The 14,535-nt window shown below is 34.4% G+C and overlaps 1 protein-coding gene across 3 annotated transcripts in view; it reads right to left on the bottom strand.

Moving 5' to 3' along the window:
* Window positions 1-14,535, bottom strand: part of Rbm27 (RNA binding motif protein 27) — a 77,776-nt gene that overhangs the window by 26,406 nt on the left and 36,835 nt on the right. For all 3 annotated transcript variants that reach the window (XM_076856760.1, XM_076856761.1, XM_076856759.1), the window contains 3 exons: window positions 7,483-7,647; window positions 4,525-4,674; window positions 1,460-1,604 (listed from right to left, as the gene is read on the bottom strand). In XM_076856760.1, coding sequence (XP_076712875.1) covers window positions 1,460-1,604; window positions 4,525-4,674; window positions 7,483-7,647 — 460 coding nt within the window. The remainder of the gene's footprint in view (window positions 1-1,459; window positions 1,605-4,524; window positions 4,675-7,482; window positions 7,648-14,535) is intronic.

A 14,535-nucleotide genomic window follows, 5' to 3' on the forward strand; every position in this document is an offset into this window, starting at 1 on the left:
TTACGTGGTGCTGAGGATTGAACCCAGGGCCTTACACGTGCTAGGCAAGCAATCCACGGCTGAGCCACAACCCCAGCCCAACATAACCCTTATAAAACAGGTGGAGAGAAAGAAAAAAAGAAAACTGTGTGATATTATAAAAAGAGGCCAAATTGACATTAAAAATCATGTTGGGGGCTGGGGATGAGGCTCAGGCGGCGGCGCGCTCGCCTGGCATGCGTGCGGCTCAGGTTCGATCCTCAGCACCACATACAAACAAAGATGTTGTATCCACCGAAATCTAAAAAATAAATATTAAAAAAATTCTCTCTCTCCCCCTCTCTCTCACTCTCTCTTTAAAAAAAAAAAAAAAATCATGCTGGGCTGGGGATGTGGCTCAAGCGGTAATGCGCTCGCCTGGCATGCGCGGGGCGCTGGATTCGATCCTCAGCACCACATACAAATAAAATACAGATGTTGTGTCCACCAAAAACTGAAAAATAAATATTAAAAAATTCTCTCTCTCTCTCTCTCAAAAAAAAAAATCATATGTTAAAAAGACCTACAACAGGCTGGGGTTGTGGGTCAGTGGTGCAGTGCTTGCCTAGCATGCATGAGGTACTGGGTTTGATCCACAGCACCACATAAATGTAATAAAGATATTGTGTCCACCTAAAACTAAAAAATAAATATTAAAAAAAAAAGACCTAAAACAATTACCAAAGCCTAACATTAAAGCAAGGATAGAGCACCATATTTTTCTTTTTGGGTACTGGGAATAGAACCCATGAACCCAGCCCCCACCTTTTTTTTTTCTTGAGACGGGTCTCTATAAATTACTGAGGCTGGTCTTGAACTTACATTCCTCCGGTCACAGCCTCTGGACTCACTGGAAATACTGGCATGTACCACTGCATTCAGCCTAAAGCACCATTTTTTTAAAAATTATTTTTTTAGTTATTCATGGACACTATCTTTATTTTGTTTGTTTTCATGTGGTGCTTCATATGTGAGAGGCAAGCACTCTGCCACTGAGCCACAATCCCAGCCTTAGAACATCATTTTCCTTTTTTTGGGTGTGTGTGGTGCTGGGGATTGAACTCAAGGCCTTATGCATGCAAAGCAAGCACTCTACCAACTGAGCTATATCCCAGCCCTAGAGCATCATTTTTCAATAAAGAGTTTTTCAACTTTTGCAAAGGTACAAAACTTTTTTCTTCTTTTCTTTTTATTTCTAGTGTCACAATAATTTTTAATATTGCATTAAGTATAGAAATAGATATGTTACAAATATCTATTATGTTATTGTTAACTTTTCAATTTTTTAGGACATTCTAAATATGTCTCCTGGAAGCCTAAATTTAAGACAAATAATTTTCAAATAATGGTTAATGACAACTCTTAATTTTAACAATTTTACTAATTCAATCAAATCAACAAAAACACCAATTAAATGTTACTATCAAGAAATTTATCTTACTTTCCCAGCCAAGGTTTCTTTGTGAGTGGCCCTTCCAAACCACTCATAGCTCTTTTTCGGCTATCTGGTTCAAGAACTACTCTGGTTATGTTGCTATTAATTGAAACAGGAACTGGTGGTTCAGTCTGGATGACAATATTAGCAGCTGTTGGAAACAAAAATTCATATTACTGAGTTTTGTGGGAATTTCAGATGATTAAAGTATTTAGTCTAAAAAAAGAACTATGAATAGCTTTCAACTACTATCATTGCCTTTTTGGAAATGCCTAATAGCAAGAAAAACTACAATGCTTCTTTATTCTCTTTTAAAAAATAAAAATTCAAGTTAAAAAACTTAAAGGCAACCCCAATGTAATAACTAATTCAGGCATGGATCATCAATGCATTAAAAAAATTACTGGATAAAGGTTACTGAAGAACACCACTCTACAAATTACTTACTTATAAAATAAAAAGATAATATATCACCTTAGAGAAATAATCAAACTTAGCACCATTAATGAAGGGACATTATCTGTCTTCAGATGTAATCCCACAAGAAGTTCACCATATTGTATGAACTGGATAGTATATTATGGAAATATGATTCTTCCTGGGCAATAATACTGTGCTTATTTAGGACTATGTATTATTCTTAGATGTAAGCTAAAAGTTTTAAAGTGTCACAGCATCTGTCATTTACTTTCAAGTCATTCAAGAAAAACATGAGGGAAGAGGAAGGTCAATACTATATAGTGACATATTTCACTTACAACAGTTATGAACAAAACACTATAATAATACTGTAAAACTTATACTTATCAATGGCGGGAAGAAATGAATTGAACAAAAAAGTAAAATCACACAAAACCATGTATATTATACCCTGAGTATTTTCCCCTAAATTTAGCAACTCCATCAAGCAAAGAATAAGTTATTGGGCATAGAGGGATGGACACAGGTGGGAAGTGCTATGTTCCACTTAATCTATGTGACAATCAAGGAAATTATGACATAAAAGCTCATTCATTTCACATGTATTTCTTAAGCAACTATTTTATAGCTCTGAAAATGTAGAAGATTGTGGAAATAAATTAGTGAATTAATCCTGCCCTTTTACGATTTGTGTTTTTAGAAGGCTAATGGAGGAGACAATAATTGTGATGTTATAAAGCATTCTAGAACTTGAGATGCCCTTGCACTTTCCTTAAATAGTTCTTATGATTACCACTTCACATTGCCTAATCCTTTTCTTGATTGAGGTACTTCGTTAAAACAACAATAATAAAGATATCTGGAGGTTAAGTACTTATACAAGACGACAAAGCAAGTATTTAGTATACAAACCACATGACTTCTTCAGTGACAGAGATTATCTATGGATTACTATGTATGAATGTACAGACAGACCAGACCAGGTTATTTACAAAGGGAAGACATGAAATCATTGAGAACCTGAACTTCCCACTAATTTCAGGTAACTAGGTTAACAATATGTGCAACAAAGAAGGTAAGAACACATTCTTTGGAGTTAGGTAGACCTGGGTTCAAATTCCAGTTCTGACCCTTAGAAGTTGTGTGATTTGGGGCAAATTCTTTAATAATATGCCCCAGTGGCTTCACTTTTGAAAAATCAGTATCTCTTTTATGAGCTGTTGTAAAGAATGAGAGAGAGAACTATATATATGTATGCATAAATATAAATTGTCTATAAATTTATGTTTATACAAATTTAAGTATAAATATAAGTATTTACAAATGTATTTATACATACAAATAAAATCAAATATATCACATATTTATATATATTTCTGTGTGTGTGTGTGTGTGTACTGGGTGTGTGTGTAAGCACATTATAGGCATTTGGTATAATCTTTTTTTTTTTTTTTTCTTTTTTTAATTTTGGTACCAGGGTATTGAACTCGGGGGTACTCAGCCACTGAGCCACACCCTCAGCCCTATTTTGTATTTTATTTAGAGACAGGGTCTCACTGAATTGCTTAGAGCCTAACTGCTGAGGCTGGCTTTGAATTCGTGATCCTCCTGCCTCTGCCTCCCAAGTCACCTCACCCGACCATTTGGTACGATCTTAAAACAAAAACCACAGTGGTAATAATATTATTAATGACAGTAAAGACGAATAAAATCAGTACAGCAAATAACAGGAAAGTGTTCACCACATGATTAAATTAGAAAATATGTTAAATATGGCATGTGGCCAGTAACTCAAGCTGAAATTAAATTTTGGAAATTTAACTAAAGCAACAGTAACTGGAGTCACCATACTTGTTAAATAATCTTCTTTTGGCCAGGCGCAGTGGTACATACCCGTAATCCCAGTGGCTCGAGAGGTTTAGGCAAGAGGATCACAAGCTCAAAGCCAGCCTCAGCAAAAGAGAGGCACCAAGTAACTCAGTGAGATCCTGTCTCTAAATAAAATACAAAATGGGGCTGGGGATGTGACTCAGTGATCAAGTGCACCAGAGTTCAATCCGCAGTGCCAAAAAAAATAATAATCTTCTTTTGGAGAGTGGGGAAAAAGAGGTTATCAACCCATATTAAAAGTAAAGGCTAATGTCTAATCTTGTTTTGTTTTTAATTTTTTTAATTTTTAATGTTTGTGCCTAAGTGTTATAATAGGTTCTAAACTATGGTTTTACTTAGAAGTGATAAAAATGGTCCAATGATAATTTAATTGTAATGTTTTAGGTCCTCAGTTATTAGCATGAAACAGAACTCTCAGGGTACAAATAATGAGTTATTTGAGAGAAAGAGAACAATCATTTCATCTTCTATACTAATATCTAGCATAATACCTTGCATATAGCTTAAACAGTATGAAGTCCTATGCCCCAAAAAGCAATTAAATAACATTAATATTATCTTATTAAAAAATGAATATATTCTAACTATTGCTTTAAAATCAAAATTGGAGATAAAATTTTAAAAATTTTGAAGTGATTGCATAATGCCCTTCAAAGAGAGTATATACATAATTTCCTCAAATGAGGTCAGAAATGCAAATGTAATAGCTATCCAACTACTGCATTACACTTATTATCAGAAAAAGTTCAAGACATTCTCACCTCTTGGATTTGCATCCATATCTCCAGAAGTTAGACCAATCAGGTTGGGACGCTGTGTCTGTGTTCTTGAAAAGAACTGTCTATACTGTGATCTACCAGAGCTGGTAATACTAGGAGCTTCTGGGTTATAACCATCAGGTTCATAAGTATCTAAGGGAAAACAAAACAAAACATATAACAAATCAGAAAGAAGTTAAACTACTTCCCATTACTATAAATAACTGCTAATAAATAAATAATAATAAACATATATTCTTCAACAAATATAATTACATTAACCAGCATATATTTCTTTTTGAGTTACAGTTTATAGATACGCTGTTTGGAAGTGAAAGAAAAAATACTATTATCACAAAACATAAATATACCCATTTTCAAACTCTGATATACTACTAGATTCATTCACTTAGTCATTTCTACCCTATATATTAACTGCCTAATCCAAACTTCAATACACATTTCATGTATATGTATACCATATATGGAAGATTGTTGAGTTTCATGTCTTACCAATTCGTTTGACTATCTGCACTTCAAAGTAAAGAAGTATTAGCTGGTTTTATATATGTATTAAAATTTTTTTTTCAAATAAAACATCTAGATAAGTTTTATATTTACAAATATAATTATCTTAATATGACCTTCTTCACTTTTATCAAATGTCCTATATCTTCCCTAAACTAAGATTTTAATTTTTAAAATTATAATATTAAATAATTATTGTTAATGCTAAAAAATTTCTGAAAGTGTTTATTTCCAAATGGTATAAATCCTTTTCATCTTCCATAAAAGGAAAAGCTTATGAATTAACTGAAGAACTAATTTTTATAAATGTTATTTAGAAGTCCTTGTGCCCTTAAGTGGTTCACATTAAATTTAAGCTATAAGATAAGGTACATTCAAATCTTCAATAATGATCAATTACTTCTACGATCCAAAGTATAAGGTTAGCAAATTATCCCCATTTAGGGATCATTCTGGACTCATATAAGCATTTGAAACTGCAGTGCCTATCTAAATGAGCACTACTAGGATTCAGAAGTCCTCAAAGCAGCAAATTTCTCACAACCCTCTTAGATTAAACCTCTCCCCTGAATACTGTGTTTTCCCTAACTTTACATTCATGAGCAAAATTTATATTCTCTCCTTGCACAAACCATAAAGAAGCTACCTGAGCCTAAACAATAAAATGACATTAAAGCACAAATGATTCTGAGATATTTGGCATTAGAACTAAAACTGCTAGTACTTCTTCTCCCTACCTTCCCTCCATTCTTCCCCTTCTGGTTTTGAAGAAGTTCATGGGAGTAGTACAGAAGGGATATCAGTGTATTAAAAACTGATCCTCTCTTATTGTTTACTTCTTGAAATGTTTTTCTTTTCAAATGTTAACCAATGTTGAAATTAATCACCGGAGCCTTTTGTGCTGCCTTACTCAGAAGAGAATGACTCAGGAGATATAATCAATTATTATCACAATAATGTTCCTATCGTAGAATTTACATTTTATTCTCAAAGCTTTCATTAAGCCTCAAAGTAGTCTGATGGTAGTTAACAAAAGCACAATCAAACAGATGCTTTCACCTCAAGAGTTAGGAGGCTATACTTACACTTATCTGGGTTTCATATTCGGGCTTCACATTATTTAAATATTTCAGCTTCTGCTCTAAGCCACGCCCCCACTTTTTTGTTTGTTTGTTTCAAGACAACTATAGTTTTCAATAGTGAGTATACCCTTTTGACAGAAACATGCATTGGAACAACATGTAGCTTGAAAATAAATCTCATCTACTTGCTTAATTAAAGCTGAATGTGTTTAAGACTGACATAATTTGATGATACGTAAAATAATAATTTCCATGGTTTTTGTAAATGTCTAAAAATTATATAACATACAAAATAAATGCCATTTTATTTTTTTAAAAAATCAGCAAAATATGTTTAAAAGTTTTCATTTACCATGTGGCATTACTAACAAAATCTCGTACAGTCAAGGCTACAGAAAGTTTTAAAGTTACATAATCAAATGTCCCTGTTCTGTCATTCCTGGGAATACACAAAACGCCAATAAACTTAAAAGTCCTTTAATTAATTATGATGAACTGAAATCTAAAGACAAAGTGAAAAAGGTTAAAAAAAAAAAAAAAAAAAACAGTCTCATGAGACAAAGCAATCCACAGATCTTCAAAATATACACATCAACAGGAGGGAAGAATTCTTTTCAAGAATCACCAGATTACATTCAATTAGTCCATACAATGAGAGGTAGAAGGGGGGGGTAGGGATATTTTATCCATAATCAGCAAGAAACCAATTTTTTTTGTTTTTTTTTTTAAAGAAAAATTACCCTAATTTTTCCTCATAATGTATAACTAATTAATTAGAAAACACTCAGGCAGCCGGGTGCAGTGGCACATGCCTACAATCCCAACAGTTCAGGAGGCTGAGGTGGAAGGATCATGAGTTCAAAGCCAGCCTCAAAAAAAAACACCAGCCAGCATCAGGGGTGGAGCAAAAAGTAAGCCTCAGCAACTTAGCATGTCCTAAAGCAACTTAACAATGCAGTATAAAAAAAAAAAAAAAAAAAGCTAGAGATGTGGCTCAATGATCAAGCACCCCTGGGGTTCAAACCCCAGTACCAAAAAAAGAAAAAAAGGAAAGAAAACACTCAAGTAGATACTACCTTCCTGTCTACTCAATCAGAAATTAGCATGACTTCATTACTGAGACACAGAAAGTAAATACAGAAGACACCAGAAGATGACAGACACACAAGGGGCCTATTCATCTAGTAGCCAATAAAAACAAAGCAACGCAGCAGAGGAACAGATAATAAAACAACCTAAGAGTTTAAATAGGAATATGCGACAGCAGACAGGATGTCAGGCCACCTCTTAGGTGACCAGTTTAAGGTATAAAAGATCAGTAAGGTGGATGGCCATCTGTAGCAAAGCTTACCTGGGACCAGAGGGGTGGGGCTGGAGACTGAGGTATGATACCCAATGGAGGATCCCATGAGGTTTCGAGGTGGCACCAAACGAGCAGCCAACAGAGGAGGCGGTGTCCCCAACTGAAGTCGCTCAGATGCAGCAGCACCATGTTCACGAGAGTACATGGGCTGTCCTATAGAGGAAAGAATAGGAGGGCAGCTGGGATTGAGAGTCACGAGCTTCTCTTAGGTAATAGTGTACTTCCTGAGACTGAGCCAAGACACAGAAATTATACCAACAGGAACAGTAGTTGAGAAAGAAGTTACTGAGATTCTTTCTAACTCAAGAAAGTACAGACTCGCCACTGGTTAGGATGCATTCAGGTATAAACAAAATAAGAACTAGGTAGAACAATTACATAATCTCCATCTTTTAGAATCTTAAATGGAACAACTATGTGTTCATTACATCCAAAGCCAACCAACCAACCAACCATGTCAAGTTACCAAAGGAGTCCTGAGCTACTTAATTCATATAGCATTTTGTATCCAAAGAGATATGCAACTGACGGCTATCCGACATACACTGACCCCAAAACCACAAATTTTAGGTTTGCACAAAAAATATTCTCCTGAGAAAAGAAAAGATAATAATGGACTACTACCACAAGCATATCCTCACAAAGAATAAGAAACGTTCAAAGAGAGCAATAATTTGTTATTCCCCATGGGTAAGTCAATAACAGAACAAAGACAAAAAACCTTGATACACAGACAAGCATTGGACATATGAAATTATCCCAGATACTATGAATCATGTTTTTAAAGACAGCATGCATGTGTGTGTGTGTGTGTATGTGTGTGTGTGTGTGTGTGTGTATAAAATATACAACAATATAGACACAATGAAGTCAAATTCTGAAGAACAAGATTAGAAAAAGAATAATCATATGGGTAAGATCCTGGATTTAATCTCTAGCACAATTTTAAAAAGAGAGAAAAAATATATCAAAAAGCAAACTTGCTCCCTGAGTTAAATCCCCAATACCACCAAAAGAAAAAAGGAAAAAAACAAAGCATATTATTAACTTGACAACTCCACATGAGACATACAAATTTATAAAGTTTAATCAGCGTATTATATCCAAAGTCAGACATTCTCTATAATACACGAACCAAATTAAAGTGAATTTAGGACATGTGTGTATATGGGTGAATGTGTATTTGTATGTGGTACTGGGAATTGAACCCAGGAGCATTTGAGCTCTGAGCTACATCCCCAGTCCTTCCTTAAGTTTTACTTCAAGTTGAGTGGGTCTTGCTAAGCTGCTGAGGTAGGCTTTGAATTTGCAATCCTCCTGCCTTAGCTCCCTAGATGCTGAGATTACCGATGTGTACCACCATGTCCAGCTCCTGAAGATCTTTAATACACTTCAACAGGAGAGGCTATAAAGCAACCACTTGATTTCATAGTTAATGTTAAGAAATAGATAGGCTAAACTTTATTACTCTTCTCTTCCTAATATATGGAGAAACAGAGGTGATAAACCATATAATATAGCAGACTATATAACTGGGCACTTAACACCAATCCTCTCAAAATTTCTATTCAAAAAGGATTAGTTAATCATTGTACCGTACACATGATCCAACATTATCTTCAACGATCTAAAAATAGTTTTAAGCATGAACTAACTGCTTAAAACTGGGGATGGGGCACATTGTTACAACACCCCTAGGTTCAATCCCCAAATAAAATTTCTGATGCACCATAAAATAGATCAAGTATATCTAATTAGCAATAACTAAGCCAAAGAAAACTGAAAAGTAAAAGGCTAGTTTGTACAGTGTTTTAAAAACCATTGACAACATGCTATTCAAATACTTCAGAAAGACTGTTGTTATTCAAATAAAATCTGATTTTTCTTAACATCTGTTAAGGTCCCTAAATAGTACTTTTAAAAGAAAATGTTCTTGGGCTGGCGATGTGGCTCAGCAGTAGAGCGCTCGCCTAGCACGTGCGAGACCCTGGGTTCTATCCTTAGCACCACATAAAAATAAATAAAGGTATTGTGTCCAAATACAACTAAAAAATAAAGTATTAAAAAAAAATGTTCTTTAGACAAAGGGCTGATTCTAGGTCTGGGCAGAAAATATTTAAGATGAGTTTGCTACACCATGGTATAACTTATCCTTCCAAAAGACATTTACCAAAGACTAGTGCATGGAAAATAAATAAAAATCCAGCAGGAGTCAACAGGAAATGATACAACAGGACAAAGATGAGAAAATCTGAACATCAAAAAGGACTGTAATGGGGGCTGGGGTTGTGGCTTATGGCGGAGTGCTTGCCTAGCATGTGCAAGGCACTGGGTTTGATCCTCAGCACCACAAATAAATATATATAAAAAATAAAGGTTCATCAACAACTAAAAAATATTTTTTTAAAAAAAGAACTGTAATGGAGTAGAACATTATCAAACATAATAAAAATACATGAGTTCATAATGATACTTTTTTAAATATTTTTTTTGGGGGGAGGGGGACCAGGAATTGAACTCAGGGGCACTCGACCACTGAGCCACATCCCCAAGCCCTCTTTTGTATTTTATTTAGAGAAAGGGTCTCACTGAGTTGCTTAGCACCTCGCTGTTGCTGAGGCTGGCTTTGAATGTGTGATCCTCCTGCCTCAGCCTCCTGAGTCGCTGGGATTACAGGCATGAGCCACCATGCCCGGCCATAATGATACTTAAAAAAATACAGGCAGCCCTTTTGGAATACACAGAAAATCAACTCATCATTCTGAAAACTGAAATAAAAGAAAACAAGCATATTTTTCTGTCTTTCTTGTAAAACTGAATTTCAGGATAACAAAAGGTTTAATACTGCCAAGTTTTACTTTATAGAATTATAGAAATAATGAAAAAGAAATTGAAGAATTAGAGTATCACATGAAACAGAGATCCATACATCATCAAAACTGGCTATTAAAACTGGCACCAAAACAGGCTGGTAGACCAATGGTACAAAATAGAGGACACAGAGACAAATCCATAAAATTACAACTACCTTATATTAGACAAAGGTGCTAAAACCATGCAATGGAGAAAGGATAGCATCTTCAACAAATGGTGCTGGGAGAACTGGAAATCCACATGCAACAAAATGAAATTGAATCCCTTTCTCTCACCATGCACAAAAGTCAACTCAAAATGGATCAAGGAGCTAGGAATCAGACCAGAGACTCTGTGTTTAATAGAAGATAAAGTTGGTCCTAATCTTCATCACGTGGGGGCAGGCCCCAAATTTCTTAATAAGACACCTATAGCACAAGAGTTAAAACCAAGACTCAACAAATGGGATGAATTCAAACTAAAAAGTTTTTTCTCAGCAAGAGAAATAATATGCGAGGTGAATAGGGAGCCTACGTCCTGGAAACAAATTTTTACCCCTCAAACATCAGATAGAGCTCTAATCTCTAGAGTATACAAAGAACTCAAAAAGTTAAACAACAAAAAAGCAAATAACCCAATCAACAAATGGGCCAAGGACTTGAACAGAAACTTCTCAGAAGAGGACATACAATCAATCAACAAATACATGAAAAAATGCTCACCATCTCTAGCAATCAGAGAAATGCAAATTAAAACTACTCTAAGATACCATCTCACTCCAATAAGAATGGCAGCCAGTATGAAGTCAAACAACAATAAGTGCTGGCAAGGATAGGGGTGGGGTGGAGGTACACTCATACATTGCTGGTGGGACTGCAAATTGGAGAAGCCAATTTAGAAAGCAGTATGGAGATTCCTTGGAAAGCTGGGAATGGAACCACCATTTGACTCAGCTATTCCCCTTCTCGGACTATACCCAAAAGACCTAAGAAGAGCATACTATAGGGACACAGCCACATCAATGTTTATAGCAGCACAATTCACAATAGCTAGAATGTGGAACCAACCTAGATGTCCTTCAACAGATGAATGGATTTTAAAAAATGTCACATTTATACACAATGGAATATTACTCAGCACTAAAAAATAATGAAATCATGGCATTTGCAGGCAAATGGATGGCATTAGAGCAGATTATACTAAGTGAAGTTGGCCAATCCCTAAAAAACAAATGCCCAATGTCTTCTCTGATATAAGGGGGGTGACTCAAAATGGGATAGGGAGGAAGAGCATGAGAAACTACCACTAAATAGGGAAGAGAGGTGGGAGGGAAAAAGAGGGAGAGGGGAGTTGCACAGAAGATGGAAGGAGAACCTCATTGTTATACAGAATACATATATGATGTTGTAATGAGAAAAAAGGAAAAAAAAGTGTGTCACATTAGACTGGATAGAGAGAAAGGATGGGAGAGAAGGGAAGGAGTAGGGAGGATAAGAAGGGCAGCAGAATAGAATAGACAATATGATTTATGTATGTACATTCCATGTATATATTATATATCAAAATGCATTCTACTGTCATGTATGACTAAATAAATAAAATTTTTTTTTAAAAAAATAAATAATATACGGGGAATGCATTTACAAAACATGAATGATTTATGTAAGAAAAACCATAAAATGTTCCTCAAATAAAACAAATGCCTAAATATGTTGAATAAATGCAAAAAAAAACAAAACCTGGCTATTAAAACTATGAGCAAATTTTCAAAATGAATGGATCAGGATGAAAAAAATCTGGGTGCACTGATCAATATTATAACACAGAAAGGAAACACCAGACATGAACATAATGATGTTCTACAGTAGGAAGTACATAACCCCATCTACAAAACGTTCTTCCAAAAAAGAAGAAAAAGAAAATAAGTATGAATCTTATTAATCAACTCATAATTTACAGAAAATACAGGGGTAAAATTATGTGTTAAATGATACCAGAGGATGCAAGCTGACAAGGCTAGATTGTGAGAAAATTCTCTAGGAGAAATGATCTGTTTCCTCAACAAATAAATGTCAGTGGGGGTGGTGTGGGGGGAGCGAGGGAAATCATTACAGATTTTAAGAAACCTATAAACTAAGTATAATGTATAATCTTGTTTGGGTCCAGCTTCAAATGAACCAGTTGTAAATGGACATTAATGACACAACTGAGAAATATGAACACTAACTGAATATTTGACAAAATAAACTTATCAATTGTGAGGGGAGTGTTACAGTATAGTGATTTTGTTTTATTATTCTTATTTAATCCTTATGTTTTAAAGATATCTAAGTTTACAAAGGTAAAATGCTATGTTAGGGATTTGTTCTAAACCTCAAGTTACAGATGGGTTACAGACAAAGCAAGTTTAAGTATATATCTGTTGGTAACTATTGAAACCAGAAATAAGAACATGAAGATTCACAACATTATTTGTTTTCCTTTTGCATATATTTGAAACCTTTTGTGAGTTTTTAAAATATTCAATAGGTTACAATAATAGTAAAGATAAGCTAGTCAGAATTTACACTCTTTCAAATAGGTTTGCTCAGTGTGCAGAGTAATGGGATAGTTCCAAGCTACAAATACCTCAAGTTCATTTGCCCCTCATAAGTTCATATTTCTTTACATGCCTGATGGCATTCTTAAAGAAATCAGAAACACATTAACACATTCTTAAAGAAATCAGAAAAATTGAAAAAAAAAATTAATACATTCTTAACATTAACTCTAGTTAGTTGAAGAGTCTTTACTCAAACTGAAATTTCAGTTGATTTTTAAATTTTTCCTAAATAAATATTCTAAAGGATATTTAGAATAAATTTAATAATTTAGAATATTCTCAGGTAAACAAACATAGGGTTGGTCTTAACCTAAAAGCTCAAATAGAGAAAAAATAAAAAGCCACACCTTCTGTGGTTCAGCCATATTTATTATGTGTTGTCTTAGACTACAAGGTCTTGGTATACTTTAGAAGTTCCAGGACCAAACTGCTGCCTGCTACACAGTAGAAACTCTAATAAATAGTCACCTAAAGAAGGAACTAAAGGGGCTGGAATTACGGCTCAGTGCTTGCCAAGGATGTGTGAGGCACCGGGTTCGATCTTCAGCACCACGTAAAAATAAATAAATAAAATAAAGGCATTGTATCCAAAAAAAAGGGAAGGAACTACAGTTTAAAGGACACAAATGGCATGTATTTCTTTGGATGAATATCTGTATGTTGAAAGCGGGCATTGTAACAACTAACACAACATGAATCAAAGTAAAACACAAGGAGAAAAAAAACTTAAAATAATATACAAGGTTTAAAATGCAATTGTTAGAATCCAGGACATTATATACTACTATTACTTTTTTGCACCTTCAGTACAATAATCTTGGCAGTTATATTTCCACTATATCTTTTTCAAAGAAGCAGAGGAAGCAAATCAAATGTAAAACAAAAAAATAAGAACATACTTTAAAAAAAAAAAAATGGTTCTGTGAGTTAATATTAAATTAGGTGGCATTAAATTAAAAAGCATCTGCACAGCAAACAAAACAATTAAGAATGGGAAGAGAGAACCTACAGAATGGGAGAAAATCTTTCCCAGCTACTCTTTTGACAGAGAATTAATATTTACAATATATAAAGAACTCTCATACCAGCCAGAATGGTAGTCATCAAGAATACAAATAGTACAATCAGAAAAATGAAAAGTTGAGCTGCAATTGTGTACAATGAATCAAAATGCATTCTGCTATCATAGATACCTAATTAAAATAAATAAATAAATGGTGGGGAACAGCTGGGCTGATTGACCATCATGGATGTGCACAGCAGGCCAACATCATCAGATCAGACAATTTGGGAAGAGTGTGCCTGAGTGGAAATGGACTGGTGACCAGAGGGACCATCCAAGGTCTTTGCCTCTTATCTTTGAGGTAGTAAATTCTTTTCCTAATATTTGCTAAATGTTATCAATTTGCAATAGTCTCAATATAATTGCTTATAACAAAATAAAGAACTGGGCTTACATCTTATCTAAATTTATGGTTGCAAATATATGTATATTAATATAGAATTAAATCTTTTAGCTCTCAAAAAAATACAAATAATAATAAATGCTGGAGAGGATGTGGAAAAAAAGTAACACTTTTTATAAA

The sequence above is a fragment of the Callospermophilus lateralis genome, chromosome 5, assembly GCF_048772815.1.
Source record: "Callospermophilus lateralis isolate mCalLat2 chromosome 5, mCalLat2.hap1, whole genome shotgun sequence".
NCBI classification, from domain to species: Eukaryota; Metazoa; Chordata; class Mammalia; order Rodentia; family Sciuridae; genus Callospermophilus; species Callospermophilus lateralis.